The sequence below is a fragment of the Drosophila elegans genome, unplaced genomic scaffold (assembly GCF_018152505.1).
Source record: "Drosophila elegans isolate 14027-0461.03 unplaced genomic scaffold, ASM1815250v1 contig_149, whole genome shotgun sequence".
In the NCBI taxonomy this organism is placed as follows: domain Eukaryota; kingdom Metazoa; phylum Arthropoda; class Insecta; order Diptera; family Drosophilidae; genus Drosophila; species Drosophila elegans.
In genome coordinates this window covers 2,713,319-2,730,720 of record NW_024545513.1, presented here as the reverse complement: position 1 = coordinate 2,730,720, position 17,402 = coordinate 2,713,319, and the positions used below count along the sequence as shown (strand labels likewise).

The following is a 17,402-nucleotide window of genomic DNA, read 5'->3' as shown; positions in this document are numbered from 1 at the left end:
TTTAACTAATCAGCTGATCGTTTTAGATCAAGGGTACAATAAATATTAATGAATAAATAAAATAATAAATAAATTATACAAAAATTTCAGCATTGTTGTTTTTAAAGAAACCTTCTTTATATTTTTAGAAATTTGTGATTCTTTGATTTTTAACACATACGCCTATGCACTGGTGTTATACATGCATACATAGCTGATTTTTTCGAAGTTCGTTTCCTTTCTTGGTACATGTGATCCCGGCCTGACCCAGGGATGATCCTACGGATCCAGCCGCAGTGTGCTCGCGATGAAGGCCAGGGCGCTGCGCTGTGCAGTGGTCACCTCCGCCTGGAGGCGCTGCTCCAGCAGGGGACTGCAGGTGAAGAGCGGTGCCGACTGCTCGGGAACGATGCGGAATGCGACGCGCCGCCAGGTGGCCCGCACCCCATCCAGGCGATCCTCCTCCAGCGCCTCGCGCATCGCCGGCAGATCCGAGCCGCGGGCCAGCGCCAGCAGGTGGGCCATGGCCAGGCAGAGCTGCTGCTGCAGCGCATCCCGGTGGTTGTACTCCTCGTAGCTGTCCAGCGCATTGGAGCGCTCCAGGGCCTCCAGCAGCGAGCGCCACACCAGCGCGAAGTGGGCGCCCAGATCCTGACGCTGCTCCACCTGGCGCAGCACGCCGGCGGCATTGGTGCGCACCTTGAAGTTGGCATGCCGCACAATCAGCTCATTGAGGGCGGGAAACAGTGTGTCGGCCAGTTGGCCGCTGGCAAAGAAGGCCCTGTGCCGCACCAGATTCCCGATGGCATGGCAGGCGTTCCACTTCACCTTGGCATTGCCCGAGCAGCGCACGCAGTCCAGCAACTTGGCCATGGCCAGCTGCATCTGCTCAGCGTTCTGGAGCTGCTGGATCTGCTGGAGCTGCAGGATCTGCAGGAGATTGCCCAGTGCACGCACCGCATTGGCACGCACCTTGTCGTGGTCGCCGCAGCTCTTGGTGGCCGCCTGGATGAGGCGCCCCAGCAGTTCGGCGGATATCCTCTGCGTCTGGCTGGGCATGGCCACGGCCACCAGGGCATCGCTGATGTTGCCCAGCGCCCAGGCGGCCTTGATCCGCACCAGCAGCTGGGCATCGCCAATGAGGCGCAGCGTCAGCTCCGCTGCATTCTCCACGAAGCCCAGGTCGGCCCTCAGCGAGGGATGCAGCACGTAGACGGCCATGGCCCGCAGCGCTGCTCCCCGGACCAGCGTCTCCTCCTGGTCGTCGCTGGCGCAGCCGCTGAGGAAGGCCAGTAGCGCGCTCCTCTGGCCATCTGACAGTCGCTCGAAGCTGAACGCACCCATGTTGGACAGGGCATTGCAGAGGGCGCACTTCAGCGGAGAGCTGGCCGCGTTGTCGTAGGCTCCATAGATCTCGGGCAGCAGGCACAGCCAGAAGGACACCTGGAGCTCCCGTTCCGCCGGCTCCGGCAGCGGCAGCCTGCCCAGCTGGTAGCCGACCGCGTCCAGGCAACGGGCGGCATAGAGCCGCACATCGGCGGCCGGATCACGCAGTCCGGCGGCGATCACCCGGGCCAAACGCGCCTGGTGGCCGCGCAGCAGGCCAATGTGCGTGGCCATGGCCTGGAGCACCTGGTAGCACTCCACGCGCAGGCTGAGCGGAGTGCCCAGGCCCTCCAGATAGCGGAGTACCTGCCTCAGCAGCCACGAGTTGCGCGGAATGGACACTGGTGGCACTATCAGTTTGCTGGGGTTCATTGCTTTCTGTTGCGCCGGTTGCACCTCCTCCTTCTGCTCCTGCTCCTCCTCCTCCAGTTCCACCTCTGCATCCGAGTCGCACAGCTCCTGAAAGTCCTCCTCAACAGTTTTCTCGTCCAACTGAAGGTTCCTCTCACTCGGGGCCAATCCCACCGAGCTGGCTATCTCCGGCGTGAGCTTGGCCGTGCCCACCAGCATCTCCATGACCAGGAGCGCGGTCACGGCCACCGGGGGATGGGCACTCTTGGCCAGCTTCTTGACGTGGCCCACAAACTCGTAGACGAAGCCCATTTCCAGCTGGTCGAAGGGCGTGGCCTGCACCAGAACGGCCAGGCACTTGAGGCACTGCGTCAGCACGGGCGGCGCGTACTCCCGCTCCAGGATGGCGCTCAGGGTGCGGTAGGCGGCCAGCACGGAGCTGGCCAGGCTGACGGCGAAGGGCGTGAAATTGCTGGGTCCGCGCGAGCAGGCCTGGCTCAGGAATCCCTTGGAGCCGTACAGCAGCTGGGCTCCCAGCTGCAGGGCCAGCGCACGGCAGCGCGCATTGGTGTCCCTCTGGCCGAGCAGGAGCAGGTGGCGACTGCCGCCCGAGTCGCCGTCGGGAAAGAGGACGTGCCAGTAGCCGTACAGCGAGCGGCGCGGCAGCTGGTTGGTCAGGGATGCCAGCAGGTGCAGGGCGGATATCCTCACCTTGGCCTGCAGCTGGCGGAGATGCTTGATGCCGGCCGGAGGCTGGTCCGTATCGGAGGGCTGGCCATATTCGCCCGAGTCGCCTGTGAGGCAGCCGTAGTCCTGGTTGCCCACAAGCAGCAGGCGCTCCCGGGAATGGGAGGCCCCCGCCTCCAGGGGCTCACTGATTGCCGCCTGGTTGCGCTGCTTGGCCAGCGAACGCATCTTGCGCACCTTGTTCTTGCGGCCGCCGGAGCCGGACTTCTGGCCGGGCTGCTGCTGCTCCGGCTCCTCGAGCTCCTGGCCATAGGCGGCGGACTGCTGAGCGGGCGGCAACTTGCGTGGCTTGGGAGGCGCTCCCTTTTCCATTTCTCCATACTGCAGGTAGCACTGGACCAGGCCCATCAGCTCGGGCACCCGTTCCGTCGCATAGTCCGGCTGCTGTCGGGCCACCAGCTTTTGGAGCAGCTGCAAGCTGTGCGCCAGCAGCAGGGCCAGCTGCTCAACCTCCTTCTCGCCGGGAACTGTCATCCAGGAGCTTTCGAAATGCATGTGGATCAGCGAGTTGGCCAGGTTGCGGCTGAGGCCGGCCTCCTCCGCAGGTGACTCCTCCGCCGGCAGCTCGGCCAGCACCAGCTCCTGGCAGTGCAGGAGCAGCAGGGCTGCGTCCACCTCCTTAGGATGGGGAAATGCGCTCAACATGGGCCAGAAATCCACCAGTTTCTCCTTGGGCGTCGTTTTCAGCAGAGCCAGCAGCAGTTGGATGGCCGCATTCGGCGGCCTCTGCTGCCCGCCGGCCAGTAGATCGCCCGCCAGGAGGTGTGACCTCACCAGGATGATCCGCCTGGCCAGGACTAGCTCGCTCAGCCACAGCTGCCACAGCCGCAACAGGTCGTGGTGCCCTCTCGCTTGCACCTCCGCGAACAGCTGCTGCAGACGCTCGGCCGCCACGCCCACGGGAACGCCCTGCTGGTGGTGCAGCTCCCGGATGAGCTGCAGATGCTCCTGGCGCTTTGCCTCATCCTGATCCGCACACGATTCCGCCTTCAAAAGGGCGTCGTGCATCTCCATGTCCTGGAATTTATTTCAATTTCGTTCAAAAGCAGTGTGGCCAGATTCCGTGCGGCCAACTGTAAATAAGAGATGGTAAAACATCGAACCTATCGTTTATTTGTGCTGAACATCGATATTTTGAATCATTCTAATAGCCTGATTCCCTTGCCGCATTTGTGTACTTTTTAAATGTGAACAAATGCCAATTCGATAATATGAAATAATAGGAAGGTATTGATTTCCACTTGACCTGCGGACAAATAGCTGGATGACCTATATTTAGCGCGGACAAACACAGATATATATGGGGCAATCCATCAGAAATTAATGGATCGGGGGGTCACCATAGGCGTTGGAACAGGGCTGCACCGCAAAAACATCGGCTAACTATCGCATAAATTAGTCCGTCAAATTTTAACGGCGGACTGACTGGGAAGTTTTTGGAACGGCAAAACGTTATGGACCATCCCTTCAACGGATCGGATTGTGAAAGGTGGATGGATCTCTGTGGAAATGCGGTATAATATCAATGCTATCATGATTGGTCGACCCATCTCTAGATCAAAGACATATTTTATTCGAATTTGTTTATTTCGTAGAGTTTTAGACATAAATCGATGGCAGACTCCCGCCCCGGCGCCTACAACTACAAGACATTACTGTGAGTAGGGTATATGTGTACATAACCGCGTGTAAAGCGGTAGTTGATCATGCCTATGTTCATGTTATTGCTCCGGCAACAGATGCACAAACATTCCGGAGCTGTTTCTTGACAAATATGTGGCGCGCTCGCATTTCGGCCGCTACGGCACCTTGATGAACTTCGTCCTGCGTCCGCGGCGGATGACCTGCACCGTGAGCTACGCCAGCGAGGAGGAGGCGGAGCGGGCGCTCCTCGAGGGCGGCTCCTTCCAGGGCCACCAGTTCGAGATGTCCTATGCGGAGAACGAGACGGCGCCGGCCCACAAAACGGAGGAGTGGGTGGATCCCGATGTGCAGGCCGAGCTAAGTGCCCTGCAGTCGGGCTGGCGTAGTGAGTATGCTCCCGGTGGTGGTGGCAAAACCTCAGCGCCGAAGCCTCCCAATCCCATGCCACTGCCCGCAATGCCTTTTGCTGCTGCTGCGGCAGCGGCGGCTGCTCCATCAAAGAATCCTCCCAGGGAACGAACGCCTGCCCAGCTGAGGGAACTGGAGGCGGTGATGCGGCGACCCGCCCACACCAGCGAGGAGAAGTACCGGGTGCTGGATGCGCGGGACAAGCTGCTGCGGCTGAGCCAAACCCAGCGACAGCCGGAAGGAGCCACCCAGGGTCACTGCCCGGACATGTGTCCCGAAAAGGAGCGCGTGCTGCGCGAGTTCCAGCGGCAGGTGGCCATCTACGAGCTGCAGCCGGGCTCCGACGAGTTCATCTGCAACGAGCGGGCCCTCAAGCAGTACTCGCGCAGCAGTGCCGACCAGGAAACGCCCCTGCCGCACGAGCTGCGCCACGAGGCCGCCCTGCACATGACCATGAGCTACCTGATGCACGAGATCATGGACCTTAGCGAGCGGCAGGAGCCGCATAGCGCTCACCTGGGCGACTGGTTCCACTTCGTGTGGGACCGCACGCGCTCCATCCGCAAGGAGATCACCCAGCAGGAGCTGTGCTCGCTGGGCGCCGTCAAGTTGGTGGAGCAGTGCGCCCGCTTCCACATCCACTGTGCCGCCCGCCTGGTGGCCGCCGATCCCTCCGTCTTCGACAGCAAGATCAATGCCGAGAATCTCACCAAATGCCTGCAGACGCTCAAGTACATGTACCACGATCTGCGGCTGAAGGGCGTCCAGTGCCCCCGGGAGGCGGAGTTTCGCGGCTACATTGTGCTGCTCAACCTGGCCGATGCCAACTTCCTGTGGGACATTGGCCAGCTGCCCGCCGAGCTGCAGAGTTGCCCCGAGCTGCGCCAGGCCATCCAGTTCCATCTGGCCCTGCAGGACACGAACTTTGTGCGCTTCTTCCAGATGCTGGTGGACGAGGAGACCAGCTACCTGAGTGCCTGCATCCTGGTCACCTACTTCACGCGCCTGCGTGTCCTGGCCCTCCATCGTTTGATCCAGGCCTACAGGGCGCCGCGGAAGGACGAGGTGTCCTCGCTGCCCCTCAGCTACATCACCGACATGCTGAGCTTCGTCAGCGAACAGGAGGCGGCCGAGTTCGTCCAGCACTATGGCCTGGAGGTCAACGAGGCGGGCCGCGTCGTGCTCAGCAGGATGCACGCCGTGGAGACGGAGTACAAGCTGCCACGCCAGATTGAGGTGGGTTTCGCTGCTTTTCCATAAATGCTCTACCTCTTGATTAATGTCCATTTGCAGCTGGTGGAGATGAAGCGCCGGCAGAGCGTGGGCGAGGTCGTCTGCGGGGAACCACTGCCCCCGAGAGAAATCTACTTGAATCACCGCCCGCACAATAGCTTCAACGAGCATGGCCTGCTCAAGAGCATCTCCTGGTCGGCCAAGGATCAGCTGCCGGGCATGCAGCAGCAGCAGCAGCAGGAGGAGATGCAGCCACAGCCATCGTCAGCTCCAGATAACTTCTTTAAGGTGCCGATGCAGCCGGGCGGCGGAATGACTGCTCCTGCCACCACTGGCGCACTCCCAGCCATTCCCAGCGGCGGCTTCAGCTTTGTGCTGCCCAAGTCCCGCGCCCAGGAGCTCCAGGAGCAGGCCCTGGCCGAGCAGCAGCGGCGGGCGCAGGAGGAGGCCAAGCACCAGGCCCTGCAGCAGGCCATTGCCCTGGCCAAGCAGCGGGAGGCCGAACTGATGGCCATCCACGAGGCCAAGGTGGCCGAGGCCGAGCGCGTGCGTCAGCAGAAGCTGAGGGAACGGCAGGAGCAGCAGCTGGAGCAGCAGCGTCGCCAGCAGGAGCAGCTGGAGCAGCAGCGTCGCCAGCGGGAGCAGGAGCAGGAGCGGAAGCTGGAGCAGCTGCGTCTTATGGAGCAGCAGCAGCAGCAGAGGGAGTCCCTTAAAAAGGCCAAGACTCTGGAGTGCTATCAGGACGTATTCCGCAACACCCTGGCCGAGATCTGCCGAAGGGAATGGCAGCTGCACCAGCAGGCCTGCCACTCCTACGACTCCCTGGTGGACTCGCTGACGCGCCGCCTGGTCGAGCAGCAGATGCAGCGCTCCCTCTACGAACTGGGCGTCATGCGGGTGTACATGCGGCGCTGGCGCAACTACCGCCGTGTCCAGCAGGAGAAGGACACACTGTTCAACCAGCTGCCGCTCAGCTTCGGAGCCGATGCCCCCGATCGCCTGGTGGACGAGCGCAGCGTGGAGGACTCCCTGCGTCTGATACGGCGCTATCGGCTGGGCGAACCCTGCAACTATGGCCAGCTGCTGACGGGTCTGGAGGAGCAGTGCTGGCTGAAGCTGGACCTCTGGCGCCTGCTCGCCCAGTGTATGCCGCAGTGGCAGCCGGGGGCGCGGCGCTACTACAAGCTGCTGTTGAGTTTGCCCGCCGGCGAGGAGGGTTTCCAGCTGGACTACGACTTGGACAGGGGTCTGCTGCAGCAGCCGCAGTCGCCGGACGCCCAATTGGCGCCAGCGAATGGAGGCTACATTAGGGCCTTCGCCCAAGGCATAGGATTGAGTGTGCTAAAGCTGAAGGAAGGCGACCACTGGCCGCCCAACGCTCAGTTGGCCCAAGCCAATGGCATCATTTGCCTGGCGGGTCTTTCCGACTTGCGGCACATGCCGCAGCGTTTGAGGCAGCTGGTGCGGGCAAGCAGCTGCCCAGATGTGGCCCTAATCGTCCAGCATCCTGCCCATGCCGCTTATGAGGAGCCCCAGCTCCAGCTCGACGATTTGGCTCTGCGCTCCTTCAAGATCTTCAGCTTCCGACAGTCGGCGAATGGCCGCCAGCGGTTGATGTCCCAACTGGAGGCGGCTGTGAAGTTCCTGGCCAGCCGGAGCCACCACCAGGAGCTAAACCAGATGGAGATCCCTGAGTTTTTGCTGGGCAATCTGGGGCCAGAGCTCTTTCGACGCCTCAAACACGCCGCCGACCAGGATACAACCATCCGGCGGGGCAGCCAGCGTTGTCCGCAGTTCTGTGCGGACCTCTACAACGAGGCAGTGCATCGCCTGCAGCTGGTGGCCGGCGAGGATTTGAGCTCTTGCCCAAGGTTTCCCGAGGAGCTGCGCCTCTTTGTGCAGCCACTGTCCGCTGAGGCGGCACTGAGCAGCACCAATCGCCTGGAGCACTTCGAGTCCGGCTGGCAGCTGCCACGACAGCGACAGCGCATTGTCCAGCTTCTGGAGCGCAGCAAACTGCCCAGAATGCCGCCACTGCGGCGGAGATCCCCATCCGCAAGCCTCGTGGCCGAAGACCAGTGCCAGTGGGTGCTGGACTATGTGCAAACGAGCCAGCCGGAGGAGGAGTGCCTGGAGCAGATTGCCCTGCAGGCCATCCAGATACTGCAGTCCAACGAGGCGGACTGCTACCTCAGCTTTGTGGAGTATCTGGCTGGCGAGCGAGTGCGTGGCGTACTGCGCCAGGAGCAGGATGCATTGCCCAGATGCATTGTCTACCGCACGAAGACGATGCGGAGTCGTTTCCTCAGTGCCTGGTACTACGAGTTTCAGGAGCCGCAACTATGTGAAGCGCAGCAGGAAGAGGAGGAGGAGCAGGAAGAGGAGCAGGAGGAGGAGGAGGAGGATTTCCAGGAGCAGGAAAAGGAGCCGGAGGAGCAGCTAGACTTCGATGAGATCATGAGCAAGGCGGCGGCTGTCCTGAGCAGGAGTCGCCAGCGTCTGGAGGAGCGTCCCACGCTGCGGGACCTCAATGGATCGCCCAAAAGCCCCAAGAGCAGAACCAAATCATTGGGTCGAACCCTTGACGCGGAAAACAAACCCAAGCGCAAGCGCCACAACCTAAAATAGTGCAGTTTTAGTTACCAACTAAGTCTATGTTTGTTGTAAATCAATTTAAAAATAAGAAAATCCAAGAAAAACTGTTAGTCTTGTATTTATAATTGCCAATTGTAAAAGATGTCCAAGCTAAATTGTAAAGCACTAAGGGTATTTTGCTTTTTTTTCTAATTTTTCAATATCTAAGGCTTTAAAATAATAATAATTATATTAATAGTTGGCAATTGTAAGAGAAGACCAAGCTTAATTGTAAAGCACTTAGGTTAGTATTTTATTTTTATTTATTTTTTTTTTTATTCTAATGTGTCAATATCAGAAAATAGTAATCTTAAACTTTAAATTAATAATAATTATATTAATAATTGGCAATTGTAAAAGAAGAACAAGCAAGTTGTAAAGGTTGAATTTTATTTTTCTAATCTGACAATATCAGAAAATTGTAATCTTAGGAATCAAATCTTGACACCAAGATATCAGTTAGGGACACCGACAAAAAGAGCGAGACTGTCGAAATATTTAAGCAATAATTGTGGTAGCTGCTAAGTTCTAAAGTATTTTTGTAATAAACTGTATGCCAAGATTGATCAGGTTATGTCGGGGTTGTAGAGCTATAGAGTGGGCCTTGCCCTCAAAATGACAGGTGTCAAAGTCTCCAAATCTTGACATCCCCAGTCAACTAAACAGCTCCGAGGCGAAAGCATCCATTTATCCAAAACATTTGTGTTTCCGTATTTTTCTTTTATTTTGTTTTAAGGTTTTTCACCATTCAAAACGAACACAAAAGGATTTGCCTGGAACATGAAAAGTATAGTGGCTCAGACGGAAAACCAGCTGCGGCCTCTGAAAAGTGAGTTGAGTGCATTTGGATCGCAGTCTGCAATCTGCAATCTGCAATCTGATCAGTTTACTGGCCCACATGCACTTCGAGAAATGGGCACGAATTTATCCCTTAACAATTCGTTGCCCATTGTGTTCTGTGTCCAATGTTGTTGGAAAATATATGATATGAGGATGTTTAAGAAAATTTAATTTTTATTTTTTATTATTGTTTTGTAATTTCAATTGTAAGAATACAGTAAAATACAATACAATAACATTTCAGAATAAGTATAGTTTGTTAATAAATGGAAATGTATAGACTATTATTTTTGTTTGAATAAATAAATTTTTATTTTTTTAAATACAATTTAAAGGTAATAATAAAATTCAATCTTAAATCTTTTAATTTTAAAATGTTATCAAACATCCATGTCAGCTTTTTTGTAATAAAATAAATGAACTTGTGTTTTTTATATATAATTTGAATGTTATAATTACTTTTTTAAATGAAAAGGTGTCCAAAATGATCAATTAATTCATTTAAAATATATTTTATGAAATGATAACGTTTTTTATTTTGTTGTCTTCAATTAAATATTCAGCATATTTTATTGGCTTTATCTAAAATAATTCAGAGTTAAGAGTTAATAAATGTCAGCTATTTTGGCATAAAACAAGGGTTCCCTTATAATTTGTCCTTTAGTTTTAAAGCTATTTGGAATGTAATTTTACAAATTTTTTTTTTCTTTTGCATTTAGTTACTAATAAAATTGAACAAAGTTATTATATAGCTGCCATAGAGATGATTCATAAAACTAAGCATAAATTTGTTGTTATACATATTAGCACCAAAATCGAAATGTACTTTTTTTTGTTTTTAAATAAATAACAATTTGAAATTTTTTCCAGTGTCCCGCATAATTTCGGTGATGAAGGGCTCCCGTCGCGAGTCGCAATCCTTAGGGACGAGCAGCTCGGTTTGCAAGGTGGTGGCGCAACTGAAGGGTGGTGGTGGTGGTCAGGTGGAGTTCCGTTGGATGTCGCACCTGGCGTCGCTGTTGAGTCGCCCGGCTACTAATACACTGGTAAAAAAAGTAGTATATTTAAGTATTTCGTACTCATTTTGAATATTTTTCGATTTTATTTTCAACCATTGCGGTTATAAGTTAATTAAAATATGGAATTATCAATTCTTTTTTAAATTTTTCATTTGACTATCCAGGGAATTGATTTTAATATCTGAAAATTTGATTTAATTTAAATAATTTAATTTAATTTAAAGGCATATTAAACTTAAAGATAATGTATTGAATGCATTTTTCACATAGCTCCTTTCAATTAAAAAATTTTGAATTTTTGCCATATTGGCAATACTATTAAATCATGCCAGTCAACAAGTTTTTTTGTTTATTTAATTAAAATGTTTTGTGTTATTATTCTTATCCTAGCGCTCCAAGATAGGCCTTTAAATTGAATGCACTAGTCCCAATTAAATATTTATATATGTATATATATATTTTTTTTTTAAATTCAATTCAATGTATTTTTTTCTCAGTGTACGAATGCCCGGCTGCTGAGGCGACCGTATGTGAGCTTCAACACCCGCCTCACCCGCAAACTGTCCGGCGCAATGGAGCGCCGTGGATCGAGCTTCAACTTCCTGGGCCGCTGGCAGTCACGAAGGGGCCTGCATTCGTCCAGCTGCATCCTGCCGGTGAAGACGCGCCACGCCCCAAAGACGGTGCAGGGGCGGATGTGGCCCATCTGGCGGCAGTCCTCGGTGCGGCCGCTCCTGCTGCCGTCGTCCAATCTGTGGACGGGTGTGCTCAGCCAGCGGTTCTATGTGCCGCGCCTGCGACCCGCCGACGAGGAAGAGGAGGAGGGGGTGGAGCGACGGGCAGTGCCCCGGCTGAGGGTCACCAGGGAGGAGAGCGAGGAGGAGGAGGCGCAGCTCCAGCGGCGCCGGGATGGCAGTCGTCTGCGCCATCCGCCAGCCGGTAATCCTCTAGTGGAGCGGCCGGAGGAGGGACACTCCAGGGGGCAGGAGCAGGGGGATCGCCAGCCCTACGTTCCCAGCGTACTGATGACCCCGCAACTGGCCACCAAGTGGCTAACCACACAGGGCAAGGAGCACCAGGAGCACCGGGAGCACCGGGAGCACCGAGAGCCCACCGCCCGGATGACCAGCCAAGTCTGGGTGAGCGGCAGCCAGCGAAGGTACCGGCGCAGTGAAAGAACCCACAGACCGATCACCTCCGAACTGGAGGGCTGGCGGAGATCGGCCCACCACCAGCCAGTGCCCATCTTCCAGGGGCAGCCCGCCGAGCAGGAGCACCTGCGTCACGCCAGCTGCAGGACCAGCGCCAGGAGCATGCGGGACATTCAGCAGAGCAGCCAGGTGAGAGTTACCCGTTAAATGAGTCTAAAGTAAAAATATTACACTGATAAAAAATTAAATTATAAAAATAAGTATGTTATGTTAAGATTCAACATTTTATATTTAATAGTTAAATTTAATATAAAACCAAAATATTAAATACAATGCATACTAAATTGCATGATTTAATATTAAAATATTTAAATTAATGTAAAACATATATTTTATATTTAATATGTAAATTAAGTATAAAATCAAAATAGTATATGCAATGCATATTAAATTGCATGAATTAATATTAAAAAATTTAATATCTCACAATTTAATTTAAATAGGAATCATTTTTAACTTAAAAAAGAGGTATTTAAATCAAATACGAACTATTTTTTATATTATATTATATTTTCCACATTAATTTAAATATTTTAATATTAAATCATGCAATTTAATATGCATTGCATTTCTTACCATTCCATTTTTTTATCAGTGTAAACAATCCTTTTGGTTTCCAAGCGGTTTTGGCTTAGCTGTCAATTTTCATCCCCTACTTTTGCAGATGGTCTGGGAGACCAAGAAGCAGACACCGTGGAGCAGGGCCAGGGAGGAGAGCGTGGACAAACCCGGTCACGGAACCGGACCCGGACCGATGATGGTCCAGGAGTCGCGGAGCAAGCAGCACCGGCTGATCACCAAGGAGCTGGTCTACCGAGCCAAGGACCTTCCGCCAAAAGAAAGAGGAGACGGAGGAGGAAGAGGAGGAAAAGCAATGAGCAAATCCTCGCCAGAGCGGGCACTGATCAGGCAGCACCTGGCCGACCTGCTGCCGGTGGCCCAGAAGCCGTCCTCCTTCCGGATTGGCTACCAGCGGCATGCGCCCACGCGGCAGCTTCTGGAGCAGGGCAAGTGCCATGTGTCAGTGCGCCGGGTGCAGTTCCTCCATCTGCAGCCAGTGAGGTCACCGAACTCCATCATCCAGTCAGCGGATCTGGAGGCCAGGGAGACACTGCATCGCAAGGATGGCGCCAAACGGCCTTGTGCCGTGCACACGGTGGTCAAGCCATCCCTGCTCACCCTAATCCGTGGCCATGGCCGGCGGTTGGTGGCCAAGCGGTCCTCCTCCGTGGGCGTGCGACCCCAGAGGGATGTCTCAGTGCGGCGTCTGGTGCGGAATGCCTCCTCCCTGGAGGTCCTCTGCCAAGCCAGTGCCAAACTCAAGCCCAAATCCCTGGTCAATGAGTACCACAAAGATCACCCGATCAAGAAACTGCCGCAGGTCAGCAGCAAATTGGCTCATCCGTTCAAGGATTTCGAGGAGGCAAGGATCAAGGAGAAGGAGGTGGCCAGCAGCTGGAAGCAGGCCCATGTGGCCAGGAACTACAAGTACGAGGCATCCACTTCCTATAGAAACAGCAACAGCAAATATCCCGGCAAGAAGAGCACCACCAAGGACATGACCGAGGCGTACTTCCTGGCCAAAAGGAGCTCCTCCGCGGCGCCTAGAGAGGAACAGAGAGTCACCTCGTCCTCCAAGAGGGTCAAGCCACCACGACAACCGGCCATCAGTCCAAAGGTTCAGGTGCCAGAGGTCCACAGCAAGCAGAGATCACAAGAAAAGCTCTGGAGTTAAGCCATATATCCATATACCCACCCATCTGATCTATAATACTATCATATATCATCCGTTTTTAACAACCAAACACGGACAGGCAAATCCACATTCGAAGCGGAATTCCAAATTGAGCAGTGAACACAACAATTTACACACAATTAATATACACTCGCACACCTGGTGGATCGATGCTCCTCACCCGGAGAATTCTTCGCAATCGGAAAACCATACTCACCCACTTAACAACACTACACTGTCAGACTTGAAAAAAATTCCAAAACTTGCCTTGCTAAATTATCGCTTTCATCCATTTGGCACACTTGCTCTAGGTAGTTTTTTGACTTTTCAAGTAGCTCTTTTTTTCCTAGTTTTTATTTTTTGGGATAACGAGAGACAACAGTTTCGGTACCGCTTATATTAAGAAATTAGTGTTACAAGACGTCAAATTGGTAGTTGTCGCATACGTGTTGTCCAGCACCAAAACAAAAAATGTCAAACGCATAACTCATATGGTCAATAGGCTTACAAATTATGGACAGTCGTGACACTATGTAAAAATTCTTGAATAATTACGGAAACAATATGGATGTCTCGAATTTAGCGAAGTCTTTTTTTTAATACTTGGTTGGGATTTGGTTATTAAATTTATGAGAACTGGTAAGTTGGTAAGTTTAAAGGTTGTGGGTTTTTCCATAAACAAATTTATTTTAAGGTATTCATAATTTTTGTTTTTAAAAACAAAATGATGTAAGACTAAAAACTATTTCATAAAACCCAAAGTCCACCAAACATCTGACAAGGAAGAGATAGACCAGAGTATGACTAATTTAACGATTAAACGTAAATATCTATATAGTAATCGGTAAACATGTTTATCATATTGCTTCTGTTTACCAATGAATTTCAACAAAACAGAAACAACTTGCAATCAAAACAAAAGCAAAGAGGACACGTGACAAAGAAATCGCAAAAATAAGGGCGAAAATATATAGTATATAGAGGGGAAGTGAATCGATTTGGGTATTTTAAGAACTGCACTGTCACTCTGTCGCCAAAATTATTTTTAGCAACCGCAAAAACAAGCCACATTTCACAATAGAATGCAAAATTTACATTTTCCAGAAGGGTGAAAAGGGAAAAAAATTGCAAGAGGTTTTAGAATTTTTTTAAAATTAAAATCGCTTCAGAAAAAACTATAAAAATTAAACTTTTTGATTTGATTTGAAAATATAAAATTTACAATGGAATAGAAAAGTAGATTTTAAGGTACTTTGCTTTAATAAATTATATTTAAATAATTTGTAAAAATAAATACTCAAAATATAGAAATGAAAAAAAAAACATTTTGTTTTAGCCCACATAGGTATTAATTTAGATTTTCTATAATGAAATTAAAATTCCATCACACCTTAAATTTGTGTTCCATTAACTGTAACAATAAAAACACTATTAAGCTTTGTTTTGTTTTGGCCCACATTGACAGCCCGTGGGTTTTAGCTTTCTTATGTTTTTATTTTTTTGGATTTGGGTTTTTTTTGGGAAGAGGGATCAACGATCAACTGGGCTGCCAATGGGTTTTTCTATTTAACACATTTCAATTTGCACTACAATTAAACAATGCTCTCTTCTAGGATGCTTGCAATTAAACGATTAAGAACTAAACGAGGGGATTGGTCATCCGGGGTGGTGGCCAGTTGCTCCTCCTCCTCTACTGGAGATGGTGGCTCTGCTTGCACTGCCGCAGCGCCTCGTTGAATCCCTCGCAGAGGGTCAGATCCGCCTGTCCCTGGGCGCACTGGATGAACTGTTTGAGCTCCCAGGCGCAGGCTCCCTGCGGCTCATTTGGTTGCTGGGCGAAGTAGGGCTGCTGTTGCTGCTGGGGGGCAGGAGCGGCGGCCGTCGGAGCAGCTGCCTCCTTGTCGCCGGATCCGCTGAACAGCGAGGTCAGGCCATGACCCACAGTGTGTCCGATGGCCGATCCCACGGCCACGCCGCCAGCGGTGGCGGCCATCTGCTGGAACATCGACGGCTGCTGGGGCGCCGGCATGCCCACGGCGCTGGGCGGAGCGCTCATGGGCGCCGGCGGTGGGGGCGGGGCGGCAGCACGGGCCGGCACAGGGGCGGCGGCGGCTGGGGCGGGAGCGGGGGCTCGTGCCTGCACAGGTGCGGAGCTGTAGGAAAACAATCAGTTGTTATTCTGGACTTTGCCCTCTGCCATTGTTGATTATTTGGTGACGAAATAGAGAGAGGTTTGTGTGAAAATAAAATAAAAAAGCTAGTTTCTGTTTATTCAAAATATTGATGTCCTTTTTTTGTATTTCCATTATCAAGTATATGAAATTATTAAGAATAAAAGTCTTTGGTTGAAAGCAAACTACAATGGCTTGTTTCTAGTTTTTCAAAATATTGGGAAAATATTTGTTGGTCTGGTGGTCTTTTTTCATTGCCTATATAAAGAATATTATTATCAGAAAATGAACAACAACGGCTAGTTTCCTGTTACAAAATATTAAAAAATATTTATATTTTACTAGGTTTTTTTTCATTTATTTTCCTAAACAAAGCATGTTAAATTATAGAGAAAAATAAGGTAGTTAAAAATTAGATTGTAACAAGAAAAACAAAGTGCTATATGCGTATTAAAAGCTGGTTTTAAAAGTTTTAGCAAATTGAAAGAAATAGCTTATCGTGCGAAAATTACATATGTTAAATACAATTTAAAACCCTTTAAAACTTATCCAGTTTAATCATAAAAAGACCGGTGTATTTCAATACTTCCGGCACTCGAAAAAAGCCACACTGAGCGGGAAACCCGCTGAACGGACAACACAACTGAAACATCCCATGTTATTGGATCTGTGCTCTTATTTTTTTAAGGTTACGTAACCTTAACCCATTTCAAGGCCCGGAAAAAGCGGCGGCTGTCCATAAGATAAAGCCAGATCATCCGATTGATTTGGCCGTGATTACGAAATGAGTTTCCTGCCGGCGCATTTCCCGATATTCCTTATACTTTTCCTTATTTTCCTCGATTTCCTTACCGACGAGTGGAGGGAGGGGGACTGGCTGAACGTCCACGGCGAACCATTTTGTTTGTTTTAATTTGTGTCTTTTATCGACTAGATTTCACGCAAAAATTTCACAGTTGTTGCTGTTTTGGCTTTCGACTCGAAAATGACGAGCGCTCGAAACTTATATCTGAAATCCCAATTGGACGAGAAACTTCGGCCTGCTCGTGAGTGTGACCGGTGAAAATACTGAAAAATATACCAAAATAAACCAAAAACTATCGGCTGTTGGTAATGTCAGCCCTGGTTGACACTGGTTGTGAATGGGCGTATTCAGCTGAACAAAACGATCACTGATCACTGATGGATCAGTAATCAGTGATTCAGTTTGTGCTGCTGAAAGCCTATGATACATTACGCATTAATTAATTAATTTGTTTGTTCTTTACTTTTGTATTGCTTACATTCTGATTTTTCTGTTTATTCTTATCGATATTTACACCCTCAAATTAGGCTATTTAATAAAAAAAATACATATAATTTTCATAATTTGTAATTACAATCCATTCAACTATTTATTGTTGAAGAACTCGTATAAACTAGTATTTGACAACTAGTAATTTTTTCAATAACAAAATAATAAATTTTTTTTTAATAATATGTTTATGATATGATTCTAACTAATTAAGATAAACAAAAATAATAAGAAAGACTTGGTTATATATTGTTTGTTTATGTTTTACAACTTATATTTCGTTTGAAAATTAATCAAAATTAACGAATAGCAATAATTTAAAAATAAAGAACTGTTACCAAGGAAAAATAATGTTAATTTCAACTATGCAGTGCATTGCAAATATTATTTCCAAAATGAATGGCTGATTGCGGCAGATTAATGGCCATTAATGTTTCTTGAAAATTTTCCAGGCGAAATTAACAAAATAAAAATAATTCCAAGATTAAAAAAAAAAAAATTAACACCAATGATGACCATAACTAAACGGTGAATTACTATTCTAATGTGAATGGCTCATGGCAAATATCGCTCAGCGTGGTGAGTGACAAAGCACCCAAGTTCTTCATATCGATAGAAAGTCCAACCATCGCGAATAATAAAAGTGGTGATATGTTAGTTTTATACGAAGCATTTAAATAAATTATTATATAATAGAAAATTACGTATGCCAGTAGAACTTTGTGTATTTACTAGAGTGAGTAAATTAAG

General features: G+C 49.7%; 3 protein-coding genes across 4 annotated transcripts; 1 reads left to right on the top strand and 2 right to left on the bottom strand.

Moving 5' to 3' along the window:
- Positions 1-95: 95 nt before the first annotated feature.
- LOC108137322 (HEAT repeat-containing protein 6) lies at positions 96-3,552 on the bottom strand. The gene has a single exon (XM_017258949.2). It carries the CDS (start codon positions 3,475-3,477, stop codon positions 259-261), a length of 3,219 nt encoding a protein of 1,072 aa, XP_017114438.1. The 5' UTR covers positions 3,478-3,552; the 3' UTR covers positions 96-258.
- Positions 3,553-3,894: 342 nt separating this feature from the next.
- LOC108137310 (protein xmas-2) lies at positions 3,895-13,765 on the top strand. Of its 2 annotated transcripts, XM_041708709.1 has the most exons (8): positions 3,895-3,977; positions 4,059-4,120; positions 4,203-5,751; positions 5,809-8,320; positions 8,743-8,754; positions 10,093-10,268; positions 10,739-11,581; positions 12,117-13,765. In XM_041708709.1, exons 1-8 carry the CDS (start codon positions 3,918-3,920, stop codon positions 13,185-13,187), a joined length of 6,285 nt encoding a protein of 2,094 aa, XP_041564643.1. In that variant the 5' UTR covers positions 3,895-3,917; the 3' UTR covers positions 13,188-13,765. The 2 variants fall into 2 exon arrangements, with proteins under 2 accessions (XP_041564643.1, XP_017114425.1); XM_017258936.2 differs by lacking the exons at positions 3,895-3,977; positions 4,059-4,120; positions 4,203-5,751; positions 5,809-8,320 and having other exon boundaries at positions 8,373-9,211.
- Positions 13,766-14,624: 859 nt separating this feature from the next.
- LOC108137340 (coiled-coil-helix-coiled-coil-helix domain-containing protein 2) lies at positions 14,625-16,398 on the bottom strand. Its single transcript, XM_017258977.2, has 2 exons — positions 16,211-16,398; positions 14,625-15,340 (listed from the first exon to the last, which is right to left on the bottom strand). Exons 1-2 carry the CDS (start codon positions 16,255-16,257, stop codon positions 14,878-14,880), a joined length of 510 nt encoding a protein of 169 aa, XP_017114466.1. The 5' UTR covers positions 16,258-16,398; the 3' UTR covers positions 14,625-14,877.
- Between the last annotated feature and the right edge of the window lie 1,004 nt (positions 16,399-17,402).